The 27,762-nt window shown below is 43.8% G+C and overlaps 1 protein-coding gene across 2 annotated transcripts in view; it reads left to right on the top strand.

Moving 5' to 3' along the window:
- ABL1 (ABL proto-oncogene 1, non-receptor tyrosine kinase) overlaps positions 1-27,762 on the top strand; it is a 117,849-nt gene that overhangs the window by 63,218 nt on the left and 26,869 nt on the right. For both annotated transcript variants that reach the window (XM_033138387.1, XM_033138388.1), the window contains exons 2-4: positions 13,932-14,105; positions 15,557-15,852; positions 21,370-21,642. In XM_033138387.1, the coding sequence (XP_032994278.1) occupies positions 13,932-14,105; positions 15,557-15,852; positions 21,370-21,642 (743 nt within the window). The remainder of the gene's footprint in view (positions 1-13,931; positions 14,106-15,556; positions 15,853-21,369; positions 21,643-27,762) is intronic.

The following is a 27,762-nucleotide window of genomic DNA, read 5'->3' as shown; positions in this document are numbered from 1 at the left end:
GCGCTCCGCCCCCATCCCCCCCAGTACGCCACCCAGCAAGGGTCCAGTCTGCAAGTGGTCACCCTGACCAATCGAAACACCTTGTCCACATCCTTGAGCCTTACAAGCTGAAACTCATCCAACACAGCAGAACTAGGAAGTGCTCTGTACACCCCATTGAACAGAATCAAGATCCTGGTGGATGCAAGCAGTTTTTATGCTTTGCAAACAAGTCACAGCGAGCTACCATTGCTTTCTACCACCTCCTTTAGGCCAGACTGTAGCACGTCCCATACTACCTGGAAAAGCTCTGCTGGACAGCACAATGCGGATGCAATGGAAGCAGCAAATTAAGCCTTCTTTGCAGGCTTCACTGCCTGCTAGGTAGGCTCAATGATGAGCCCTCACCATTGTTCAGTTGCATTCAGCCGGATCTTTCCTCCACTTGCGTTCAAGCCATCTCCTAGCTTGTTTCCTCACCCTAACCTCTGAAGTATGCCAGACACCAAACTGCTTCCCTTGCAAATGACATGCATTTCATGGTAACTGTTGCTGTCCAGACAGGTGTCTCTTATTTTGCTTGGTGAAGCTAAACAGCTTTTGTTAAACATGGGACAGGTGTGTTAGTGTTTTGCATGAAGGGGGAAATAAGTCCCTGTCTTTTCTCCTTCGTTATGCATTTCTTCTGCTGCTTTGTTTGGTTCCTGACTGTGTGCTTTCCATCTGTCCATCTCCCCAGTCTCCCCAGTGAATGTAGTATCTTGCTTCCTCACAAAAGGCTTGGCTCCTGCCTATCACCTATTTAAAAGAAACACCCAGTTGTAATGAAACTGGGTGCATAGTGTCATGGGAAGATGTCTTTCACATGTGTGAAAGGTCATATGCCTGCAGGATCCCTAACAATATTTATTATAGACACACACACACACACACACACACACACACACGGGGAGAGAGAGAGAGAGAGAGAGCTCACTGTAGCAAGTTATTTGTGACTTGATGAGTTTCCTTAATCATGTGCACAGCAAGCGTGCATTGCATTGATTTCTTTCCCCCTCTGATGTCCATTGAGCATGCAAAACAGGATGCAATCTTAAAGCAGCAAATTGGAATACAGGAGAGGTATCCTTTCTGAGTTGCTCAGACTTTGTTTTGGGCACCAGGGTGCATGATCTGGCCGTATGTTCTCTTTGCTGATAGATTAAGATGCTGCCTATCTCTGTTGAGCAGATCGCACCTGTGTCTGATGTCACAGGTGCATGATGGTGATGTGATATTGGGGAAATTTGGCACCACATCTGCCTGATAATGGAAGCCAAAGCTCTGTGGTGAAGCCCACATTTTATTCATACACGCATACATATACACACATACATACCAGAGCAGTTTACAACCATAGTAAATATATACTGCCCGCCGCCCAGCCACCTCCATGGAAACAGTTCCACCCTGCCCTCCTCCCATTTCTGTGGAAGGAAAGCCACATTTTTGTCCATGGCATTCACCTCCCAGCTACTACAAAAATCTTGCTCCACCTTCAGGACCGTGGAAACTCCAGTCCACAAATGCTGCTGCTGCCGTAAGGAAATGTGCAAGTCCTCAAAAAGTGCACCAATATTTGTTCTTGTTGCAATGTGCTAAAGCTAGTCTGGTGGAGATTAGTTGTAGTGGAAAAGTTAACTGAAAAAGCAGACATTGAAGGGAGTCAGTCTGAAAAGTACAGGCTGAACCTGAGTCAGCAGTGTGATGCAGCAGCGAAAGAAGCTAATGCTATTCTAGGCTGCATCAACAGAAGTCTAGTGTCCTGATCAAGGGAAGTCATAGTATTGCTTTATTCTGCCTTTGTCATACCACAACTAGTACTGTGTTCAGTTCTGGGCACTACGGTTTAATAAGGATACTAACAAGCTGGAAGTTTGTGCAGAGGAGGGCAACCAAGATGATCAGGGGTCTAGAAATCAAACCTTATGAGGGGGAGTTGGGTATGTTTAGCCTAGAAAAGAGGAGACTGAGAGGTGATATGATAGCTGTGATGGCCTGGGACTCAGGCTTAGACTCACAACCAGAGGAGGCTCAGTCTGCGGCGGATCCTCTGCCGCAGGCATCAGCTGAACCTAATCTGGGGCCTGATCCTGAAGAGCCTCAGTCTGCTCAGGTTCCCCTGCAACAAGCACCAGCTGGGCCGAGTCAGGGGTCTGAGCCTGTCCTGGCTCCAGGTGCTGAGGATACCTCGTTGCTGTCAGCTGGGCCATCAGAGGCTGAGGTGGCCCCTGGGTCTAGTAACCCTCCGGCATCTCCTGAGCTGCAGAGACTCAGGGCTGAGAGGAGGGGGGACCTGAGTACTCGCAGGAGGAGTGCTTGCCTTCAGGTGAGGCAGGGTGGAGTCATCGGGGGATTGGGACTGGCCACTACCTCGGCAGAGATAAAAGGGCGATCAGATCCCGCCCCAGGTTGCGGGAACAACATTGCTGCTTGCCAGATCCTGCCTGTGTTCCTGTTCCTGACCTCGCCTAGTTTCCTGCCCTGCACCCTGCCTCAGCTTCATCGGACTGACCCCTCGTTGACTCCCTAGACTTTGGACCAGACCTAGACCTCACTTCTTGGATTACCCTTGGACCAGCACAATAGCCATCTTCTGTCTCTTAAGGGCTGTCACATGGAAGATGCAGCAAGCTGGTTTTCTGCAGCTCCAGAGGGCAGGACCTGAACCAATGGCTTCAAGTTGTAAAAAAGTAGATTCTGACTGAATATCAGTAAGAACTTTCTGATGGTAAGAGCAGTTCAACAGCAGAATGGACTTCCTTAGGAGGTGGTTGACTCTCCTTCTTGGAGGTTTTTAAGCAGAGGTTGGGTGGCCATCCATCATGGATGCTTTAGTTGAGATTCCTGCATTGGACTAGATTACCCTCATGGTCCCTTCCAAATTGTGAAAAGGTTAACAGCAGCTATTGTGGAAATATGTAGCCTGCATAGGGCTGGTGGAATAGAAATGTTTTCAGCAGATATTTAAAAGTTGAAACAACGTGCCTGCTGAATCCCTACTGGCAGAGTATTCCGCAGGACTAGGCTAATAAAACTAAAGGCTTGGCTCCTTGTTCTTGTCAAATGAGTCTCACCAACTGAGGGAATAACTAACAACCCTCCTGCAGGTGATCTCAGTGATTGAGCTGGGATACATGGGTTCAGGCAGTCCCTGAACCACCCTGGATCTATGTTGTTCAATATTTTGTAAATTAATAGCTTGAACCTGCCTTGGTAGAAGATGGGCAGCCAGTGCATCTGTTTTAACAATGGTGCCATGTGCTGTCAGCCAGATGCCCCCATCAGCAGTCTGCCCACCACATTCTGCACCATCTGGAGCTTCCGAATCAGACCCAAGAGCAACCCCACATAGAGTGCATTGCAGTAAACCAGACTTGAGGTTACCAGTGCATGGACTACAGTGGTCAGGCTATCCGTGTTCAGGAATCTGGCAAACCAGACTGAGCTGGTAAAAGGCACTTCTAGCTGCAGAGGACACTTGAGCTTCTAGTTATAGAGATGCTGCTTCGGGACTGCTGCAATTCTTCAGGAGTGCTTAATAGGGTACAGAATCCAGGCACTCTACACTCCATTTACCTTAAAAAAAAATTTTGCTTTAGCGCTGCACAATCTCAGAACTTCTGGTGGGTGGGTGTATGTATGTATGTATGTATGTATGCATGCATGTGTGTGTGTATGCATGTGTGTGGTTTGGTTTTTTTGTGGGTGTCTTCTGCCACATGTCTGGTGCAGTAATACTGCTTAGTGTTGTATTTATCCTGGACTGTCCACACATCCTTCCGCTTTATTAGTTTTGTGATGCTTCCACTGTGTTACTGAATTATTGCCATATGGAGCAGACACTGTTGTGTAGTACTACAAAAGTGGGTGGGTGGATGGGAGACCAGAACATCTGGGGTATGAAAAGTTACAGGATTTCAGCAGGAAGCTACAGGACGTGCATCAATTGGAAACAAACCTCAAAACATTTGCAGGAGCAAACCATACTGAAACTGGAATTGTGTGTAACCACCCGATGCCCTCTTACATGCAAATAATCATGAATGCACAATGAAATTGATGCCTGGAGGGACCATGTGGTGTTCTGAAGTGTTTCTTCAAAGAAAGTCACTGGGTGAGGTGACCCAGAGGTTGCATTAGAAGAGCCTGCTGGATCAGGACATAGGCACATGTTGTCCAGCACCATATTCTTACCAGGGCAAGCCAAATGTCTATATGGGAAACCCGTAAATGGGACTGGAATGAAAGAGCACTGTCTCCTACTGCAGTTTCAAGAAACCAGTATTCAGAAGCATTGCTGCTTTCGACTATGGAGGCAGAACATAGCCACCATGGCTAGTCTAATCCTGTTTTAAAGCTTTCTAGGTTGGGGGCCATCATTGCCTCCTGTAGGAGTGATTGTCAACTGTGTGAAGAAGTCCTTACCTTTTTTCTGTTTTGAATCATCCAATATTTAGCTTCATTGGAAGTCCACAAGTTCCAGTGTTTTAGAGATATTAGAAGGTTTCTCCATCCAATTCTCCATGCCATGCATTTTTTAAAATAAATTTCTATCATATCACCTCTTACCCACCATTTCTCTAAACTAGAAAGTCCCAAATGCTGCAACCTTTTTGTTCACCCAGTTTGGGGAGATCCTTTGGTGGGTTTTTGTTTTTTGTTTTTGCATGCTGCTTACGTTGTGTCTGAAAACATGGCCACTTAAATGTTCTTCAGAATGATCTAATAAATATAGGGCTAAGATCTCAAATGACCAGCATAGGACTCAGTACCTCTTTTCCTTGATAAGTGAAATTGATTTTCTGCCTAATATGAAACTTGAACCAAATTGGAAGTTAGCAATTTCAGGACCCCACTCGTCAGTTACTACAGCCAGTTCCAAAACTGCTGCTATTTCGAGGGTGGGATTCAATCACACCCTGTCAAATTCAGGCTGGGCACAATTGGGCCATTTGCACAGCAAACCCAATTCTCTCCCCCCCCCCTCCCCAACTCAGACACTTTGATCAGGAGAGTGATAGAGAAATGGTTTGGAAGGTTTGGTATCACATCTTCTAACCTTCCTGGAATGAATGCTCAGCAAAACAGCCATTGTTGTTGCCATTGTTCCTTGCAAAGTTTGGTCCAAGTGACATCAGGAGGGAAGCTGAATTAACGGGCTGCCTGCATGTGACCTACGATGCATGTGAGCTCTGCGAGTGCAGCTTTCTCCTGATTGAAGTGCAGAGTGTTTGAGGACCGGGACATTCGCAGGGAAACCAAAATGCTTGTTTACAAAGCTGTTGTACTACCAACCTTAACTATAAGCTTGTGAAACATGGACCACTTATAAATGCCATCTCCAACTCCTCGAAAGATTCCATCAACAGTGTCTCTGAAAATTTTTACACATCACTTGGGAAGACAGGTGAACTAATATCAGTGTACTGGAAGAAGCAAAGATCACCAGTGTTGAAGCAGTGATTCTTCAACATCAACTTCATTAGACTGGTCATGTGCGGGATGCCTGATTATCGTCTTCCATAGCAACTACTCTATTCCAGACTTAAAAATGGAAAGCGTAATACTGGTGGTCAACAAAAGAGCTTTAAAGACTCTCAAGGCAAATCTTAAAAAATGTAGTATAAACACTGACAACTAGAAAACACTGGCCTGCAAGCTCTCCATTTGGAGAACAGTCTTTACTGAAGGTGTCGTGGGCTTTTAAGACACTTGAACTCAGGATGCAAGGGAGAAATGTGCCAAGAGGAAGGCATGCTTGGCAAATGCACACCATGATCAACTCCCACCCGGAAACCAATGTCCCCACTGTGGAAGAACTTGTGGATCCAAAATTGGCCTCCACAGTCACTTACGGACTCATTGTTAAAACCGTGTTTATGGAAGACAATCTAACTCGGCTACGAGTGATTGCTAAAGAAGACGACGACGATTAGGGGTGTAATTCAGCATATTTTCCCGTTCTGCCCCATATTTGTTGCCTGCAGCCTTGGATCTGTTCTGCTGCAATTCACTTTCTGTCAAAAACCATGTTAATTTGTCTCACTGCCTGCTGTGAGGAAATCGTGTAGCACACGTAATTAATCATGTAAATTATGTAACTTAGGTTGTCATTAGGTCATTCCTCCCCATTCATTTCAGTGCAAAGGAAAATAAATGCATTTAGGGGTGGGGGACCATAGCCAATTACATATTGTTTGCTTGCTGAAGGCAGCAGAAATAGCAGCAGTTATCAGTTGTATTCGCTGGGTTGCTTTCTGTTGCAGACATAAATTGAATGCCGGTAATTTCCCCTCCTGTGTCTGTTTTTGTCGGAATGTTCCGACATCCCTAACCTTGAGGGAAGCTGTCGTGGTGTGCCATTGTTTGAGGAAGTGAGCCTGTAATTGGCAGCAGAGGAAGTAGCTGCAGTGCAGAAGGAAGTCTGTTGCTTCACTTTAAAGGATGCTTTTGTGGGGAGGTGATTGTGATGTCTGCAGGTCCACGGGACGTGGCACTTGTTGATAGATGTTGGATGTTGTCTTTCCGTTGGAGCTGCCTTGCAGTTGCGACAGCTTGGAAGCTGACTTCCCCTGCAGGTTTCTAGTGTTTGTTTGAGAGGGGAAATGCAAAGTTTAGTCTGGGGTGGAAGCTCCTGACTTCAAGAGCTTTTGTGTAGGTGGGTGGATATGTCAACTGCAAATAGGGATTGAAGAATCTTTTTAATGTTCTGGTTCTGTCTGTTTCTCATCTCTCTCTCTCTCTCTCTCTCTCTCCCCACCCCGCCCCAAGTTCTCCACACCTTTCTGCAGCTATTTTCATTTGAGGGGAGCAGCTGAGAGCCAGTGTGGTGTAGTGGTTAAGAGCGGTAGACTCGTAATCTGGGGAACCGGGTTCGTGTCTCCACTCCTCCACATGCAGCTGCTGGGTGACCTTGGGCTAGTCACACTTCTCTGAAGTCTCTCAGCCCCACTCACCTCACAGAGTGTTTGTTGTGGGGGAGGAAGGGAAAAGAGAATGTTAGCTGCTTTGAGACTCCTTCGGGTAGTGAAAAGCTGGATATCAAATCCAAACTCTTCTTCTTCTGAATTCTCATGAATATTCATCAGCATTTTTGTGTTAATTTCTCCCAACAAACACTTTGTATGTTTATTTATTTATTTTACCAATGGTAGACCCTCAAACTTCACCTTCTTTATGGCAGCCTCACCTAAAGAAAAAACTTGAAAGTCATTGACACCACCAGTCCTTTTTTAAAGTCATCCATGTTGGTGGCATTCACCGCCAGGTGAGCACAACTTTCTTATGGCACTTTAGAGAGGCATTTGAATCTGATTTAGTGGAAAAGAGGAGGAGAGACAGGCAAACACGCAGATTCGAATTGTGCCTCTCTAAAGAATTTGGCTCCCTGTTTGGAACAGATGCTTCGGGTAGTGAAAAGCGGGATATCAAATCCAAACTCCTCCTCCTTCTTCTTCTTCTTCGAGAAGGAAGTAAAGGTGAAAAGTGGTGTTTTAAGATGTGTACGTGTGCTTTTCCTAGTGTGGAGGCTGTGGTGGGAAGTAGGGTGGGAAGTGTTTTGTAGAGCACAAGTGAAAACGAACCCTGGAGCAACAGTAGCAGACTGAGGCTGATCAGACCCAGTGACTAGTGAGCTTCGAGCTTGAGAGCCTCCTCCTCAACAGCTCCCCTATGCCACATGTGGGAGAGGCATTGCTCAAATCTGGAAATGTTGCATTGATTTAAATATGCAACTAGTGGCAGTTTCTGTAGCATAGTGCTTAATGTTTGCCTAACACGCAAAAGATCCTCAGTTCATAACCAGGCAGAAACAATTAAAGTGTCAGACAGTGACCCAGGAGAGACCAGGATTCAAATCCCCCACTCAGCCACGAAACTCACTAGGTGTGACCTTTGGCTACTCATTCACTCAGCCTAACCAACCTCTCAGGGTTGTTGTGGGAAGCTATGTACACCACCTTAAGCTTCTTGGACAAAAAAAGTAGCATGTCAACATAAAAAATGAACACATAGGGATGGACAAATATGTCAATTTTTCATTTTTTTCCAAAAGTTCAGTTCACATTTCCACATCAGTTTTTTGAATTCTTCTGTCTTCATGAAAATTTATCTGCATTTTAGTGTGAATTTATCCTAATATGCACATTTTTAATATGCAGTTTTGCCTAAAATGCACTGATTTGCAAAGCAATCTGCCTTAGTGCAATGCATTTGTGTGTGTTTGTGTGTGATATTTTCATTAACATATTCATTTTTGTACACGCTTCCCTTGTGATGTAATTATTTGTACATGTCGCTTGGCAGGAGAACTATGTGAATTTTGGGGGATTTCTGCGTTTTGGTTTCTTGTATTTAGTTGAGAACACAAACAAACCTGGATAGATTATGCTTGCTGGAAGGATGCTGGAATTGGTAGATTAAAATTTAATAATCATCATCATCAACAACAACAACAACATAATTTGCCTTTCTTTTCAATAAGAAATACCCAGGTGGTTCAGAAATGGACATAACATCAAAATAACAATCAAATTATGGTAAAAAATACAGCTACCTGTAATTAAAGTACATAGCAAAAAAAAAAAACCCCTACATTAAAGCATCCTTAACATAATAAACAAGCCCATCAGGACAATGTGACAGTTTAAATAGCAATCAAAGCTGAAGGTTCAAGTCACAATATCAGGGGGATGTCTGCTGAAGCAGGTGTCTCTCCAAAAGCAGGCTTTGTTCTCAAATAACAAAGCAGGAGATAGATGTCTTTTTACTTCTGCCAATGAAGTTCATACTGCTGGGAGTGCAAGCTTTCAATATATGTGAAATTCTTCAGATTCTATGTTCAAGAAAAGCGTCACAAAATGTATTTGTGTTTTGTGTGTTTGTGTGTGTGTGTGTGTGTGTGTGAGAGAGAGAGAGAGAGAGAGAGAGAGAGAGAGAGAGAGAGAGAGAGAGAGACCTGCATGCAAAGCAAGTGCTCTGTCACTGAATTTACACCCCTCCCTAAATTTGGCTGCCAATAGGTCCTGTTGTTAAGGATTCAGATATTCTTGGAAGTTGTACAATTTTCCACCTGTCAGCCGTGATTGTGTGGTCACTCAGGCCTAATAGGTTTCAAGATGTATGGCCAACAAGCACTATGAACAAGAGGTGTGGTCTACCTGGTGATACTTTGCATCATGTCCTGCTTTCAGGTTTCTGTTCAAGGCATCTAGTTGGCCACTGTTAGAATAGGATGCTGGAATAGATGGGCCTTTCACCTGATCCAGGAGGGATGTTTTTACATTCTCTCTCCATTGTCAGAGGCAGTATGCCTCTGAATGTCAGCTGCTGGGATCCGCAACAAGGCAGGGGTTTGCTGTTGCTTGTTAGGTCCTGCTTGCAAGCTTCCCTTAAGCATCTAGTTGACCACTGTGAGAACAGCCTGCTGGACCAGATGGGCCCCGTTTGGCCTGATCCAGCTGGGAGGCTGTTCCTATGTCCTTATGAAGATCACTTGAAAGTAAATTGTTTTCCTTGATTTCAAAGTTGTGCTTTCACTGTTCTCCTGAAGTTTGTCTGTTACATCTCCTCATCTCAAAAGAGAGCAAGTAATTTGGCGCAGAGAGAAGGGAGGGGTCAAATTTTTAACATAAACATGAGGGGAGGGGGGAGTGAGGGGAGTTCTTATGCTGTGCACAGTGTGGCCTCTCTCCAGGATCTTGATTCAAGACCTGGCATGAGCCCTTCATCACTTGTCCTTGGTCGTGGTGTAATTGGAGTGGAAGACAGTGCTGGATTTCCGGCCTTCCTGTTGAATCAGTCCCCATTGGGAGGCATTTTTTCTCACTGACCGAGGTTACATGACACCCCACTGTGTACAGTTTACAGTAAAGCCTTTGCACAGGGAGGATGGAGCAGCAGCAGGGGGTGAGGGGGCAGCCTTTTCTCTTTTGCTCTTCACTGATGTCATCTTTCCACCACCTCCAGCTGTTTGCTGTCTGTTTATTTCAGGTGTTTACCCAGCTGATGATGTCACACAGAGAGAGAGGGAGGGAGGGAGCATCCAATATGTATGGCACCTCTTTGCTTGATAAAGGGAGCTTTTTAATGGGCTTGACAAGATCAAAGCATTCTTTGGGGTAAAATGATTAATCAGCTTAATTTTCTCCAAGTGGCTCTTCTGTTTCTCTCATAATTGTCGTAATTAAAGCGCTGCGGGGATGATAAAATGGGTAATCTGTGTGCACAAAAAAGGGACAGATGAGTGGGGTGGGAGGAAGGCTGAATCCCCGTAGCATGTTGAAAAACTTAATTGTTTGGTGGTGAGAGGGGTCGGGTTTGGCGTAGGGTGTGATTGTTCATTTGTGGTTGGCTGTGGTAGTCTTTGGTTTCCTGTGTGAGTGGGGTGGGTGAGTGTTTTTGACCAGGTTAGCCATATTGATTTGTATGCTGTCGGTAGATTTTTTGTCATTGTCTTGTTGGGCTGTGTGTGTGATGAAGGGGAACCATACTGGGCTGAAGGCGTCTTCTTCTACCCATCCCACCCACCTCTCCCCCCCCCCTTTCCCATTTTTTTCCTAATGTCTCAGCAAACGAAACTGATTTGTAAAAATGTTACATGGAAAAAATACAAGAGAGACACTGCACATATCTCTGTAAACCAAGAAAATCTTTTTTAAAAATACTTAAAGAAAACCTGTTTTACAGCCCATCAGACTTTTCTTTCTAGGTATTTTGCCTTGGTGAATAAGGCAGTTTTTGAGGGGAGCTCTGCAACCAAAGCTGGTGTGTTTGTGTGCAGATAGATATAGGATATGCCTTTCAGAGCAGGTGGCAGGTGGCACTGTGGTCTAAACCACAGAGCCTAGGGCTTGCCGATCAGAAGGTCGGCGGTTCGAATCCCCGCGACGGGGTGAGCTCCCATTGCTCTGTACCAGCTCCTGCCAACCTAGCAGTTTGAAAGCACGCAATGCAAGTAGATCAATAGGTACTGCTCTGGCGGGAAGGTAAACGGCGTTTCCACGTGCTGCTCTGGTTTCGCCAGAAGTGGCTTAGTCATGCTGGCCACATGACCTGGAAGCTGTCTGTGGACAAACGCTGGCTCCCTCGGCCAGTAAAGCGAGGTAAGCGTTGCAACCCCAGAGTCGTCCGTGACTGGACTTAACTGTCAGGGGTCCCTTTACCTTCAGAGCAGACCCATTGAAAGTAATGGGTCTACTCTGAGTAGGGCAAGCATTGGATACAACCCATAATTTTAAATTCTGTTCATGGTTTTTATTCTAATGTATATTCAGATGTAATGTATATATTCAGATGCAGATTTCTAAAAAATAGCAAGGAGAGACAAGAGGGCCTTCTTAAACAAGCAATGCAAAGAAATAGAGGAAAACAACAGAATGGGAAAAACCAGAGATCTGTTCAAGAAAATTGGAGACATGAAAGGAACATTTCATACAAAGATTACCATAATAAAGGACAAAAGTGGAAAGGACCTAACAGAAGCAGAAGACATCAAGAAGAGGTGGCAAGAATACACAGAGGAATTATACCAGAAAGATATGGAGGTCTCGTACACACCAGGTAGTGTGGTTGCTCACCTTGAGCCAGACATCCTGGAGAGTGAAATCAAATGGGCCTTAGAAAGCACTGCTAATAACAAGTCCAGTGGAAGTGATGATATTCCAGCTGAACTATTTAAAAATTTAAAAGATGATGCTGTTAAGGTGCTACACTCAATATGCCAGCAAGTTTGGAAAACTCAGCAGTGGCCAGCCAGAGGACTGGAGAAGATCAGTCTACATCCCAATCCCAAAGAAGGGCAGTGCCAAAGAATGCCCCAACTACTGCACAAATGCACTCATTTCACATGCTAGCAAGGTTATGCTTAAAATTCTACAAGGCAGGCTTAACCAGTATGTGGACTGAGAACTCCCAGAAGTGCAAGCTGGATTTTGAAGGGGCAGAGGAACCAGAGACCAAATTGCAAACATGCACTGGATTATGGAGAAAGTTAGAGAGTTCCAGAAAAACATCTACTTCTGCTTCATTGACTAGGCAAAAGCATTTGACTGTGTTGACCACAGCAAATTATGGCAAGTTGTTAAAGAAATGGGAGTGCCTGATCACCTCATCTGTCTCCTGAGAAATCTCTTTGTGGGACAAGAAGCTACAGTTAGAACTGGATATGGAATAACTGATTGGTTCAAAATTGGGAAAGGAGTTTGACAAGGCTGTATATTGTCTCCCTGCTTATTTAACTTATATGCAGAATTCATCATGCGAAAGGCTGGACTGAATGAATCCCAAACCGGAATTAGGATTGCCGGAAGAAATATCAACAACTTCAGATATGCTAATGACACAACCTTGATGGCAGAACGTGAGGAGGAATTAAAGAACCTTTTAATGAGGCTGAAAGAGGAGAGCACAAAATATGGTCTGAAGCTCAACATCAAAAAAACTAAGATCATGGCCACTGGTCCCATCACCTCCTGGCAAATAGAAGGGGAAGAAATGGAGGCAGTGAGAGATTTTACTTTCTTGGGTTCCACGTTCACTGCAGATGGTGACAGCTGTCACGCAATTACAAGACGCCTGCTTGTTGGGAGAAAAGCAATGACAAACCTAGACAGCACCTTAAAAAGCAGAGACATCACCTTGCTGACAAAGATCCGTATAGTTAAAGCTATGGTTTTTCCAGTAGAGATGTATGGAAGTGAGAGCTGGACAATAAAGAAGGCTGCTCGCTGAAAAATTTATGCTTTTGAATTATGGTGCTGGAGGAGACTCTTGAGAGTCCCATGGACTGCAAGAAGATCCAACCTATCCATTCTGAAGGAAATCAGCCCTGAGTGCTCACTGGAAGGACAGATCCTGAAGCTGAGGCTCCAATTTACATAAAATCATAAAATAATAAAACAACATTGTTTACATATTTATATATTTATATTTATATTTATAATATAAATCAGCCAAAATACAAAATAAATGTCCTTTAACAGTGGTTCTCAAACTTTTTTCTCTGGGCCTCACTTTCAGAATAAAAGTTTGCTCATACCACACCAAATTTTATATTGATAAGAAATACGTTGGAAAACAAAAAGAAACAACTCCTGGCAGTGCTTGATTTATAACATAGAACACTAGTATTTTATAATATGATCATGGGACATCCAGAAAGTATAAATCAATGCAGCTACATAAGAACATGAATCATTCTCACAATATAATTATAAACAAGTCTTCTCCAGCGCTCTGTTCAAGCGGCGAATCTGGATCACAACTAGGATTGTCCTCAGTATCACTTGATGCTCTTGCTCTCATTTTGAAAAGATACCAATATTCTACTAATAAAAAATATTATTTTGACATTATACTATACTATTCTACACTGGAATGTTAAAATGTTTATTTGATTGTCCTTGAATATTCTCACCACACTTGCCATCCTCTCTTGACCTGTGGCGGAGCGTGCCCCACCAGCGCCTGGGGTGGGTATATTCTGGGCTATAGGGTGGGGGGGGGTGCCTGGGGGCGGAGCATCTGCATCCTTCTTAGCTGGAAGGACGCAGCAGCTCTGTGTGCCGGCCCTGTGCTTCTTTTAAGGCAGTGTGGAACCTGCAAGGGCACCATTGCAGCCTTGGGTCCCAGCATCAGAGAGGGGCACGCGCTGCCTCTCCAATGCTTTGGGACTGCACTGCACAACCTGCCTGGCTTCCCCTCACAGCACCCTGTAAGCCCAGCATCGCTTTGCCAGAATTGCAAAAATGACGCTGGGCTTGCAGGATGCACGAGCTCTTGCAGCCTTCTTAGGTGCCCTCCAGCAACCTCCACTCTATGCCTCTGCTTCTGACACACTAGGTGCTCCACACCCGATTCTTATCTGAAAATTAACCCTTTTCTTCCCCATCCCATTTCATTTACTTTTCCAGAAGCGCTTCAGAGGCCAGTAGCCTCTGAATTTGAGCCCCAGGGCCTAAGTGAAGCCGTCCGCTGGAACTCCAAGGAGAATCTGCTTTCAGGTCCCGGAGAAAATGACCCCAACCTTTTCGTTGCCCTGTATGATTTTGTAGCAAGTGGAGACAACACTCTCAGCATAACTAAAGGTAAGACATGTATGTCAGGATCAGACTACAAAGTGTGTATGAGACCAAGTGTGTGTCCAGAGTGTCATTATTTTCATTCAGAACAGTGCTTGTCCAAAAACAGTGCATGGCCTGAAAGGGCAAACTATGGGGAGGGCATAGGGAACAATCAAACTCAGGCACCAAATCCCAAAGCTAAACAGTAGCTTTTATAATACGTAACCAGACAAAATGGAAATAGTTCAAAGACAAGAGGTTGGTATTTCAGCCTGCCTTCTATCTCTGCAGCAGCCTGCTGACAGACTCCTTCCTTTGTTCATTCCATGTATATGAACTTCCAATTTGATGCTGAGCTGAAGTCCAGGTTCTTGGTGCCAGTGCTAAACTCGACAAAGCATGTCTCTGGTGCCTTTAAGGAGCATCTTCTCTCAATATGGGCCTTGAGATCAACTTTGGTCTCCTTGCTCTGAGATGAAGATATGTGGTGTTTGGAGCTGCCTTGGGAATGGTACCACAGTGGTTCTCCCTGCCCCCCCATCACTTTTCTTCATGCAAAAGTTTTAAAACAAATTTCCAGGCCCCATTCCCCATATCAGATCTGTTTCACACAGTTGGCAATGTGGGAACCCTCTCTGGGAATGGTGGATGCCTTTTTTTCATTGGGATTCTTCCAGTGGGCACACCTGGAACAGTGAAGTTGACCATGTCCATGCTGGTTCCACACCAGGGTTAGGAAAGATCCATGGCCCATTTTTGGCAGGTGGGTGAGGACACCTATCCGGTAATTGCCTGGTTTAAGATGACTCCAGGTGGTTCCAAGTTCCAAGTTGCGGGAGCAGACAGAGGCTTGCCTCTGATCTCAGTGCTGTAGTCACACAGCGCTAAAATCAGAGATGAACTTTTGCTTGATCTTTAAGAGTCAACAGGCAGAGGCTTATCTCCAATCTTAGCACTCTGGGATCACAGTGCTAACTCTTTGCTGCTGCTTTTTACCATCAAAGAGCAAGTTGCCTCTTGGATCTTAGTACTTAGATCAGATATAACAGATCTCTACAGCTGGTATCATATGATGTAGGGTGACTGACAAGTGGGTATGTTTCTCCCCAAATGCCCTTGTGGACCAAATTCAAAGGCATCCTGCAAGATGTGGACCAGAGGTCCCCTACCCCGATCTACCTGATGACCTATGTTAGCAACCATGTGATAAAGCTTTCTGCAGTTGTGACTTCTGGCTTTGTAAAAATTGTTTCCAGTTCAAAAATTAAGCGGCTTCAGATTATTTCCCCCTCTGATGCTTTTAAACGTTGCATTTATCTGTTGGGTGTTATTACCACATGCTGCCTCAGATGCTTGCCCGTACATGTAAAAATATACACTGTATGTGCTGTTTTTATTTAATCCATTCATCCATTTCTTGGTTATAGTCAATGACCAATATTCGTTCTTTTTGTTTTAATTGTTTTAATGAAAAGGTGAAAAGCTCCGCGTCTTGGGCTATAACCACAATGGGGAGTGGTGTGAGGCTCAGACAAAGAATGGGCAAGGCTGGGTCCCCAGCAACTACATCACCCCCGTGAACAGCTTAGAGAAGCACTCATGGTACCATGGGCCAGTGTCACGCAATGCAGCAGAGTACCTACTGAGCAGTGGGATCAACGGTAGCTTTCTGGTGCGGGAGAGTGAGAGCAGTCCAGGCCAGCGGTCCATATCGCTGAGATACGAGGGAAGGGTTTACCACTACCGGATCAACACTGCATCTGACGGGAAGGTGAGAGCAGACCCTGGTTGGCCTTCCAGGCATATCTTAATTATTTATTTTACATCTTTTTTCTTTTTCTTTTTCTTTTTTTTTTGCTAAAAGCATGCATGGTGGTTAGACCACTACTGTTCTTTCTTGAGCATTTGTTCTGATTCATCTATGGGACGGGGTTATAGAATAGCAAGCATTCATCCTGGTTTGCTTGCAGCTTGCTCACATGACTTTCCGTTCATCGTTTATTCACCTGTTTGTTTCTCCATCACTTTCCAAACCGCAAAAAAATTGTGTGTGCATGTGTTTGGTATGGCTTTGTTGGGTGAGGGTAGCAGAGCCAAGTACTGCTGGTTTCCAGTTGGATCACTGGAAGATTGAAAACGTGTGAAGATGACAAAAAATAAATAATTGAATAACAGCAACAACAAATGACAAGAAAGGAGATTCTGACTAAACATTGGATATGTTTAGCCAGTAGAGGAGAAGACTGAGAGGTGATACGAGAGCCACCTTCAAAAATCTGAAAGGCTGTCCCATGGAAGATGGAGCAAGCTTGTTTTTTGCTGCTCCAGGGAGCAGGACCCGAACCAATGGATTCAAATGACAAGAAAGTAGATTCCGACTAAACATTAGGAAGACCTTTCTGACAGTAAAAGGTGTTAAACAATGGAGTGGATTCCCTTGGAAAGTGGCGGATTCTCCTTCGCTTGAGGTTTTTAAACAGAGGCTGTCTATCTGTCAGGGAGCCTAGTTGTGATTTCTGCATTGCAGGGGGTTGGACGAGATGACCTTTGGGTTTTCATTTCCTATCAGTGTTTGGTTTTTATTATTGTTCTATCTACTGGGTATGTTTTTACAGTTCTTGCTTTTAACCATAAGCTACCTTGGGTCCCATCAAGGGAAAAGGTGGGATATAACAACAACAACTACTACTACTACTTTTTGAATATGTTGTAATAATATATAGCATTTATTATGATTATGATTATTTTTATTATTATTATTCAGTTGAAACCCTCTGAGGATGTCAGAATAAGAAACAAGCACTTGTTTTATTGTTGTTTTTCTTATTTTTATTAATAGTAATAATTTAATTTATTTTTTATCTGCCCTTCACAATAAGGTTCCAGGGCAGGTTATAGCAATTTAAAATACAATACAGTGGTACCTTGGTTTGCATACGTTTTGGATTATAAACACATCATACCCGGAAGTTCGTGTCCCGGTTTGCAACCTTTTTTTGGATTACAACCCATTTTTGGGGATTATGAACATTTTTGATGCCCCATTGGTGAAAGCACACCTTGGGTGGCAACCTGTTGTGGTTTACAAACAGACCTCCAGAACGGATTATGGTTGTAAACCAAGGTACAACTGTACTGAAAACATTTTAAGACAAACTACAGTCACAAGAACCAGGGTAAAGAGGTATGTCTTCAGCACAGGACACAGACTAAGCAGTGGAGGTGCCAGGTACATCTCCGCGGGGAGAGATTTAGATTTTCCTGTTGACATAAGGCAGTGCAGCATTAGTGACAAGATGTTCTGCCACTTGTAGCCTGTCCCAGCATTGCGACAAGGCACTCTGTTTAGTCTGGCAGCACTCTCAGTGCCAATGAATGACCAATACTCGCTATGATAATCAGTTTAGATTTGCGTGAAGCAGGTTAATAGTTTTTCTTTCCCTGGAACTGTTTTAATTGCAATTGTTGGGAATGGATACCGGCAGGATGATTTCATTAAAGTGAACAGTCACTGGCTTACCACCAGGAATCTATGAATTTTCATCCTAATTTTATTGTGAAGGGAAGAGAAGAAGACACCAAGAGTCTCAGCAGGCCTAGTTCTTAAACAATCAATTTCAGCCATTTGATAAAAAATATATATCATATGTCCCCTGGGGGTTGGAGGTGGTAGCCTGCTGTTTGGGCTTTTGTGGCTTTCCAAGACTGCTGTCTCATTACTCAGCTTGCTGGCAGAATTTAATATCTCACAAGCTCTTCCACTTAGATCAATAGCTTTGGTGTTGTGTCTCTGTATGTGTCTGTGTAGAAAGAACCACACTGTGTCATTGTCTCAATCTCTTAAAACATTAGCACTTGTGGACATCCAGTGAAGCTGAATTTGGAGGATTCAAGAAAGATAAATGAAAGTACTTATTCACACAGTGCAAGGTTAATAACTCCAGCACTTACTCCCACAGGAGGCAGTGATGGCCATCAACTTTGATGGCTCTAAAAGAGGATGTGACAAATTCATGGAGGAGAGGGCAATGCATGGCTATTAGCCACTGTAGTTATTCTCTGCCTCCATGGTTGGAGGCACAAATGCTTCTCATTGCCAGTTGCTGGAAACCACTGGAGGGGAGAGTTCTCTTGTGCTTGGATCCTGCTTTTGAGTTTCCCATGGCCATCTTGGTTGGCCACTGTGAGAGCAGGATGTTGGACTTGATGGACCATTGGTCTCATCCTGCTGTAGGGCTCTTATAACCCCCCCCCCCCATTGGAGGCAGTATGAATACTTCTTCTGAATACCAGTTTCTGGGAATCACAAGTGGGTAGAGTTGCTGCTGCACTCAGGTCCTGCTTTTAGGTTCCTGTTGGGGCATCTAGTTGGCTTCATTGAGATCAGGGTGCTGGACTAGATGAGCCATTGGCCTGATCCAGCAGGCTTTTCTTATGTTCTTACAACTGTATCAGTATATTTTCAGCCCCTAGACCTTTCTGTCCAGCGCTCAGAACTCTCCCCAGGCCACACTGGTCTTGTTTTATACCCCAAGTGGTGATGTGAGTGGTGCTATGGTGTAAACCACTGAGCCTCTTGGGCTTGTCATTCAGCAGTTCAAAAGCACACCTGTGCAAGTAGATAAATAGGTACCACTGCAGCAGGAAGGTAAATAGCATTTCCATGCGCTCTGCCACTTGTCATGGTCTTCTGTGTGCCAGAAGCAGTTTAGTCATGCTGGCCACATGACCTGGAAAGCTGTCTGTGGACAAATGCCAGCTCCCTCAGCCTGAAGTGAGATGAGCGCCACACCCCATAGTCGCCTTCGACTGGACTTAACTGCCATGGGGTCTTTTACCTTTTATCCTATGTGTTTGCCTGACTGGGCTGTGTCCTTGAACTCTCCAGTTAAAGGATCAGAAAGCATTGTAGCATGAAAGACAGATAGACAGATGGTCAAATATCCAGACTGGTTCAAAGGCAGCTTTCTTTTATTCCTTTTTATTCATTTCGCAAAATTTGGTATTGTAAAAAGAACAACAACAACAAAACCCTACCTCATAGCAGTTTACAAAAGAATAAAAGAATAAAATTATTGGTAAAACAGATATTCAAAAAATAATGAAAACCAACCACAAGCTAAAAATCAGATTAAAACACATGTCAACATTCTACCTATCTAGGTAGGCTTGTCTAAACCAAAATGTTCTGTAAGAGGCATCGAAAAGAGTATAGTGAAGACACTTGCCTGATGTCAACAGGCAGGGTGTTCCAAAGTTGTGCTGCCATGCTGAAAGATTGATTTCTTACAAATCCAAAAGCTTGTCCAGGATTGGGGGAGCACTGTTAGGCCTCATGGGGGTCAAGACAAAAAGTGGGATCAGTTGAGAAGTGGGATCTGATGGGGGTCTAGACGGGAGAGACACTTCATTTCTCTAAACTTTTACATTTACATTTTGTAAAAGCCTGGGGGTGGGGAGGCCATGGAAAAAATGCACTCCACTGTCTGTCTGCTTGGCTCAAAATCTTGGCACAACATTTTTGGGGCAGTCTCCTTTGTGGTCTGCCCAGTTTGCAAGCTCTGATATATATGCCAGGCTCATATATTGCTTATGGTAACGAACCTGGGCCTTAGAAGGGCTGTAGCTCAGGGGTGGAGCATCTGTGAAAATTCCCAGGTTCAATCCCTGGTTTCTTCACATAGGGTTGGGATTGTTCCCTCCCTGAAACCCTGGCAAGTGTGGATAGTATTGAGCTAGATGAACCTATGGTCTGACGTGGAATAAGGCAGCTTCCTATTTTTCAAAATTATGAGAACTGGAATCTTACATACTTCTTAGAAGAGAGGACTTTAGCTCACTGGTAGAGCATCTGCTTTGCATGCAGAAGGCTTCAGGTTCAGTCCCCAGCATCTCCAGGTAGAGCTGGGAATATTCCCTGATTGAAATGCCAGAAGAGCTGTTGCCAGTCGGTGTAGACACACCTGAGCTGGATTGACTCAATGATCCGACTCAGCATAAGGTAGTTTCCAGTGAATTTGCAGAGCAGCACATCTGACATCAATATGAAACAGAGCCTTCGGTATTATTGGCTCACTCCTGTGGAATGCTCTTCCAACAGAGAGATTCAAGCAGGCGTCTTCTATATTAACCTTCAAACGTTCACTGAAAACTTTCCTTATGCAGATAATTACAGGAAAACATTTTCCTTTAATAGTTAGCTGGCAATCTGTTTTAATTTGTGGTTAGCTTTTATTGTGTTACAGTTGCTAGAAACCTCCCTGATGTTGGTGTTGCTTTTATTAAATTGCAGCATGCAAATACTTTTTTAAAACAAAAGAATATTTATTTATTTTATTTACTGATGTTGTTGTTCAGTCGTTCAGTCGTGTCCGACTCTTCGTGACCCCATGGATCAGAGTACGCCAGGCACGCCTATCCTTCACTGCTTCTCGCAGTTTGGCCAAACTCATTTACTGATAAATATATTTATATACTGCTAAGTCAGTATATTAATTGCCTGTATGATAAAAATATAAATATGTAGGAAAGCTTTTAGGAATAACTTGAGAGACTGCCTTATCCCTTATGCACCCCATATATTCTTGTGGTCTTCAAGTTTCAAAGCTCTCGGAAGACTTCTCTGCAGTTAACTCTGAGCGTGGCCTTTAGTGTGGCTGCTCCTGTTCTGTGAAACGGCATTTCTGTCAAGAAATGACAGAGGCCCACTATCTGCACTTCCTGGAAACGTTTTTGTTCTGACAGGCTTTCACAGCTGGACAAAGGGTTTTTTACCATGTATGTCCACTTCTTAAGGGTTTAGTCTTTTTTAAAAAAAGTGTTCATCATTTGTGAGTTGTTTAATTTTTTATTATATTAAACGTAAATTGCCTTGATATGGTGGTTTGGAAGGTGATTAATAAATTAATTATGATAATAAGTCTTAATTGGATGATTTACCGGTAATTTAGAGATTTAATTTGATGATGTTAATGTATTGGTTCCTTTTACCTTTCATATTGTAATCTTTTCTAACCTTTTGATGATGTTTTATTATTACTAGTAATATTACTATTATATTTTGATGCAAATATATATTTTGGTTTAAGTTATTTTTAATATTGTATTAGTGCATATCTTTTATCTGTGGTTGATATGACCATGGCGGTTGAAACAGCAATAATAAACTAGTAACTGTATAAATACGTACCATCTAAACGAATAAACAGGCAACTTTTATGTAAATCAGCAGCATAATAACAACATGGAGTTGTGGTGACTCTCTCTCCCTCTCTGCCTTTGCTCCCAGCTCTATGTGTCTTCGGAGAGCCGCTTCAACACTTTGGCCGAGCTGGTCCACCATCACTCGACCGTGGCAGATGGGCTGATCACCACTCTGCACTACCCAGCCCCCAAGCGCAACAAGCCCACAATCTATGGTGTGTCCCCCAACTACGACAAGTGGGAGATTGAACGGACAGACATCACCATGAAGCACAAACTTGGAGGGGGCCAGTATGGCGAGGTATACGAAGGTGTCTGGAAGAAGTATAACCTCACAGTGGCAGTGAAGACCTTAAAGGTAGGTACTGAAACCTTTTCTTCTCTTCTCTCTTTCTACCACTCTTCTGTTTGGTGGCCACTGCCCTTTTAAAGAGGAAATCTTCACCACTCTTAGAAAGCCCCAAAAGGTACAGACTCCCCTAATGAAGAAAGGTTGCAGCATTTGGGACTTTTTAGTTTAGAGAAAAGGTGAGAAAGAGGGAGTAGTTTTTCTCCTTCTCTTGTGATACTAGAACCTGTGGGAATGCAATGCAGCTGAATGTTGGAGGATTCAGGACAAATAAAAGAAAGGACTTCTTCACACAGCGGCGCACAGTTAAACTATGGAACTCGCTCCCACAGGAAACAGTGAACGCCACTAACCTGGATGGATTTAAAAGATTAGACAAATTAGTGGAGGAGAGGGCTATCAGTGGCTGATCACCCTGATTGCTATGTTCCACCTCCACTGTCAGAAGGTTTGCACTTTCACTGTACTCTCTTTGGCACATGGAAGAAACATTTTTTTGTTTAGGCAAAGCCCTGATATGTAGAATGTTGACCTGTGTTTTATCTTCATGTTTATTTTAATTGCTTTCGAGGATTTAAAATAGTTTCTACACTCTACCTCCACTGTCAGAGGCAGCAGTGTTTTTTGGATACCAGTTTCTGGAAATAACAGGAGGAGACAGTGCTCTTGTGCTCAGATCCTTCTTGCAAGTTTCCTGCAGGAGTCTGGTTACCCAGTGTGAGAAGATGCTGGGCTAGTTGGGCCCTCTTTTTATGTTCTTAGGATTTGCATTTGAACTGTTGAGTTGTCTCCCCACTTCTGATTTGTAGCCCTAGAGAAGCAAATTCCTCAAGTCGGCTTTGTGAGTTGTTTTTTAAAAGCATATGCAGACAGTGACACCTAGTGTTCTAACCATGCAGATTATAAGACTTTGAGGCGGGGGTAGGGTAGGTGGGGAGAGAAATGTTCTGTGTCTCATTGCTGCAGATATGGCTTCCATTAACAGATATATTGCACTCCCTGGGCTTCAGCACAGAAGGGCAGGTGTTTTACTTACTTACTTATTTATTAAAACTGTACTTTCATCCAGAAATCTCAGCGCTACCAGGAACATTATTCTTCAGTCATCAAATGCAACTACGTAAACAGGAATGTTTTCAGATTCCTCACAAAAAAAAGTTAATGACAACGTGCACCTCACGGGGAACGCCTTCCCCAATCTATTAGTGGCAGCAGCAGCAGCAGCAGCAGCAGCAGCAGTATTTAATGTATTTGTATCCTGCCTTTCTCTCAAATTGGGATTCAAAAGAGCTTACAACATTAGTAACATATTTATAAAATATGAAACAATAAAAACAAATTAGTTAAGAACAATAAGTAATAATACATCAGAATGTATTGAGAGCCATCAATTAAAATCTAGTTTGCCCAGTGGTCAGCGTTGTCTGCTCCTTAGTTTTCAAGGCTCTCTCTGAACATCTGGTTGGCTGCTGAAAATTGGATGTTGGACTAGATGGGCCATTGGCCTGATTCAGCATAAGCTCTTCTTATGTTCTCTGCATCTGATGGAGTGGGATCTGTTCTGCAAAGTGCTTCTTATGGTGTAATGAAAATGGTTAGTCTTTGGCTCAGTCTGTGCTATACAACTTAAGCAGTATCAGACCCCTCAGTCATGAAGCCGCCACCACCACTACTACCCTGAGCTTCTATGGGGAGTTAGAACTGCAGAACTTAACACCAGGGAGAGTCTGTAAGGAAGGTGGTGATCTCTCAGAAATTTGGGGTAGGAGCTGTGTAACACACTTTATATGTTATTTTCACTGATATATACATTTTTAGGAACATTTAACCCTAGCATATGTGAGGGGAATAGAGGGTTTCCTAACAACTTAACATAAACTATGCAAAGGAGGAGGTTGCAGCAGATTCCCCAGGTCTAGTATCTTCAGTTCAGATAAAGCAAAGGAATCTGAACACCCATAAGTCCTTTAGACCTGTTGGTCTACAATGCCAAATGCCCACTGTATTTCAGCCCTTGACACAGTTCTGGATTGTAGAATTTAATCAAGTGAGAAATATGCCTCCACCACTATCCCAGTCATGCCATACCGCTTTGTAGCATTTTTGGTTGGTGGAGGGCAGGCTTGCCATTTCCACGGGCAACCTCCCTCCTCCTGCAGACCACTTCTCCCCGCTCTGGGAAGCTGATTTCTCTTAGATGTTTCAGTTATGCATTCTATCGTAAAATCTCCCTGAGTCGAAAGCGGGTACTTTGCCACGCTCCGCCGCCAATTCCTAAACGCCAGATAAATACTTAATGAAGGATGACTGGAAGCTGCGACTAAAATAATATAAAGCGGCTTTTTCTTTCTCTCCCTCTCCCTCTCTCTCTCTCTGTGCAGGGAGAGCTATCAGAGCACTCAGAGAAACTCTCCCAAAAAAGGTGCGGAGCCTGAAATTATGCATGGCTAAAAACACACTTGAAAGGCAGACTCCTAATCCACCTTCCTTAAATCCGTCAATCTAGTTTTAGACTGCGGGATTAGGGCTCCTTCTTCAAAGGTGTGGAGAATGCGGGTGGTGTTTTATTTTTTGTTTTTTAAAAAAACACCTCATATCTGTCTTCAGACACCAGCAGGGGGAGACAGGCCCTTAGCCGTCTCTTTGCAGGGAGAACTCTTGAGAGGTATAATTTGTCTTCCAGAAAAGAGTTCCAAAGCACTTTGGGCATCCCTTCCCTCCGTCCCTCACCGTGCCTGCCCCCGCAGCAAAGAAGATCGACACCTTAAAATAATAACGGGAAGAGGCTGCCTTGGTAGTTTCAACGGACGTCGCTCATGATGAATTATTCCTGCTGCAGCCTATTTATTATCCTGCTTCAAAGTGGCTGGAAGCGACTCAGTGCGTCTTGGCAAAGTAGTTCCTACAGAGAGGAAAAACAAGGGCTGGGGGGACCCCATCCAGTGCTTCATTAATGTTGAGCTCCATAGGGCCATTAAGTAAGACTTCAATTAGCACATTGCATTTGGCAAGAGAGAAAGAGAGAGATCGAGATCAAGGATATTTGATGACCTGATTTGCCCAGAGCAGAATGGAAGGGAACCTCCTTCTGACAATCCTCAATTTAGAACCTAACTTCTCTGACTTTGCAAAAGTTTCCCCAACTTCTGAGATTGCATTTCAGCCTTTAGGACTTGCCTATGATTGATTGAAACCGCCAGCCTACACCCAGAGATTTGGCTTGGGTTAATTGATACGGCAACTTTTAGACTTCTTCATCTCTGTGGCCCCGTGGTCATGTCAACCTCAGAAGGGGAGAGTGCTCCTGTGCTTAGACACTGGTTGCTGGGACCTTCTGAATGCAAGGCCTGAGCTTTAAGCCTTTGATATTCCTCTTCTCTTCAAAGTAAAGTAAGATTCCAGTTCTCATGGTTATTAATTAAAGGAATTTAAGGGGGTATGCCAGAGATTAAACCTGGGATCTTCTGCATGCAAGTTGTAGTGTATCTTGATTTCAGTAAGGCTTTTGACAAAGTCCTCCATGATATTCCTGTGAAGAAGCTGATGTTACGTGGATTTTTAGCTGGTTGACTGACCACACCCAAAGAGTACTCACTCTTGGTTCCTTGTGTCCTGGGCCCATTGTTGTTCAACCTCTTTATAAATGACTTGGAGGAAGGAATTGAGGGGATGTTCATCTAATTTGCAGATGACACCAAGCTGGGAGGGGTAGGCAATGCCACTGAAAACAGAATCGGGATTCAAGATTACATTAACTGATTGGAGAAGTGGCCCCAAACTAGAGAAATTAATTTCAGTAGGGACAAATGTCAGCTTCTGGGCTGGCAGGAAGATCCACCAATTTAAGACGGGGGACACCTGACTTACTAGTAGTACATGTAAAAAGGACCTAGGGGTCTTAGTGGATCACAAGCTTAACATGAGTTAATGGTGTGGTGCAGCAGCATAAAAAGCTAATGCTATTTTAGGCTGCATCAAGAGAAGTATCCAGATCAAGGGAAGTAATAGAATAACTTTATTCTGCTTTGGTCAGACCCCGCCTGGAGTAATGTGTCCAGTTCTGGGCGCCACAATTTAAGAAGGATATTGACAAGCTAGAACATATGCAGAGAAGGGCAGCCAAGATGATCAAGGATTTGAGGCCAATGGTTTACAATGTACCACAGTCTGAGGCCAGAGGTTATTGAGATTCTGCAACATTGAAAACCTCTGGCCTCAGGCTGTGGAACATCAAAAACCTCTGGCCTCAGGTTGCAGAATATTCTGCCCCACAACCATTCCCCTTTTGCAGAACTTTTGTTGCCTGCATCAAGACAAGGAAACCATCCCAGGCCTCTCCAATGTTTCAGCACACAAGAGCTTGATTTCTCCCCCCACCCCCCAGGCTTTCTTTGGTCCTACAGATCTGGCCATACGCTTGCTCCATTTCCTCTGATGATGTGATGTGATTGAATCCAGCAGCCTGACCCACCTGGGTGCCTCTGGAGGGTCACGTTTGAGACATCCATCCTGCAGCTGACTTCGGCCACGGCCTCTTTCCAGCCCCAGCCTTGTGGGAGGCTGAAGATCAGTCAGCCTGGAATCTTTTCATGCCCAATAGGCTTACAAACAAATTATTGCTACTGTCAGGCTTCCCCTGATATTTCATGCATGCTGTGGTCTTCCTGGAAGAGGAGGAAAATGAGGTGTACATCAAGGAGCTAAGACAGAGGTTCTGGAAGAGGTTTTTCATTGCATCACAGAGGCAGAGGCAGTGTGGTGTCGTGGTTAGCATCTTTGACTAGGACTTGGGAGAGACCAGGGTTCAAATCCCCACTTGGCCATGAAACTCACCGAGTGACCCTGGGCCCAGTCACTTCCTCTCACCCTAGTCCTCCTCACAGGGTTGTTGTGGGGATTAAGCAAGGAGGGGGGAACCATGTTCACCAGCATAAATGAAACAAACAAGGAAGGAAGGAAGGAAGGAAGGAAGGAAGGAAGGAAGTCAAAATTCCACAGCAAAGGGTGAAAGGGAATAAGGATGGAGGAGAAACTCAATTCAGTTTGCATTTTAATGCAAATCTATCTATTTGCACTTTCTGGAACCATGAACAAAACCAAGTGCAAGGTTTGTCCTGAATTTGCACTTCTCTGAGATTTTCAGTGCGGTTCTCCAGAAAGGTAATGTTTACAAAAATGTGTATGGGTGAATTGTGCCTAACAATGTATACATTAGTGAAAATAGCATTTAAAACTTATTATATGACTTGGGTCCCAAATATCTGAGAGATTGCCTCCTTTTCTACAGATCCTCATGAGTGTTAAGATCAGCGGGGAGGGGGGGCTCTTTGTAGTTTCACCTCCCACAGAAATTTGGGGGAGGGTGGCAGTCCAGGGGAGGACAATCCCTTGTAATAGCCCTTAAGTTGTGGAATTTCCTCCCCATAGTGGTGCATCTATCATCTCCATTATGCAGCTTTCCAAAGCACCTATTTACCCTGACTTTTTGACACCTGAGATGTGTGTTTTCAGGGCACACCCCATTCCTGTGGTTGTAATCTGTTTTAAGTGCTCTGAATTATAAATTGGTGGGACCTGCTAGTGAGGCACTGGTAGTAGTAGTAGTAGTAGTAGTAGTAGTAGTAGTAGTAGTAATAAATAATAATAAACAACAACAACAACAACACATAAATATAACAATCCAGCCATGGGGAAAAACCCAGCCGTCTCTCCATTTTCCATCAAGGCAAGCAAAAGGCATCATTGCAACAACAACAACAACAACAACAACAACAACAACAACAACAACAACAAATCTTTATTACAGTCGTAGACCAGCATAAGGAGGGAGGGATATACCGTACTTTTCCGTGTATAAGACTATGTTTTTTTATTCTAAAATAATGTTCAAAATCTGGGTTCGTCTTATACATGGATAGTATCTCCCCCCATTTTCTTAAATCGAAGTCCCCCAAAATAGGGGGCGTCTTATACATGGGGTTTCTTATAGATGGAAAAGTACAGTAATCATTTAGAATCTAAAAAAAGTTTTAAAAAACTAAAAGGAGTAAAGACAGAAAGTATGTCTATAAGAATCCAAAAGAAGCTAAGACAGTCTAAAAGAAGGATTAAGAACATTAGAAAAGAGTG

Source organism: Lacerta agilis, chromosome Z, assembly GCF_009819535.1.
Source record: "Lacerta agilis isolate rLacAgi1 chromosome Z, rLacAgi1.pri, whole genome shotgun sequence".
Taxonomy (NCBI): domain Eukaryota; kingdom Metazoa; phylum Chordata; class Lepidosauria; order Squamata; family Lacertidae; genus Lacerta; species Lacerta agilis.
This window is presented reverse-complemented; position numbering and strand designations above follow the sequence as displayed.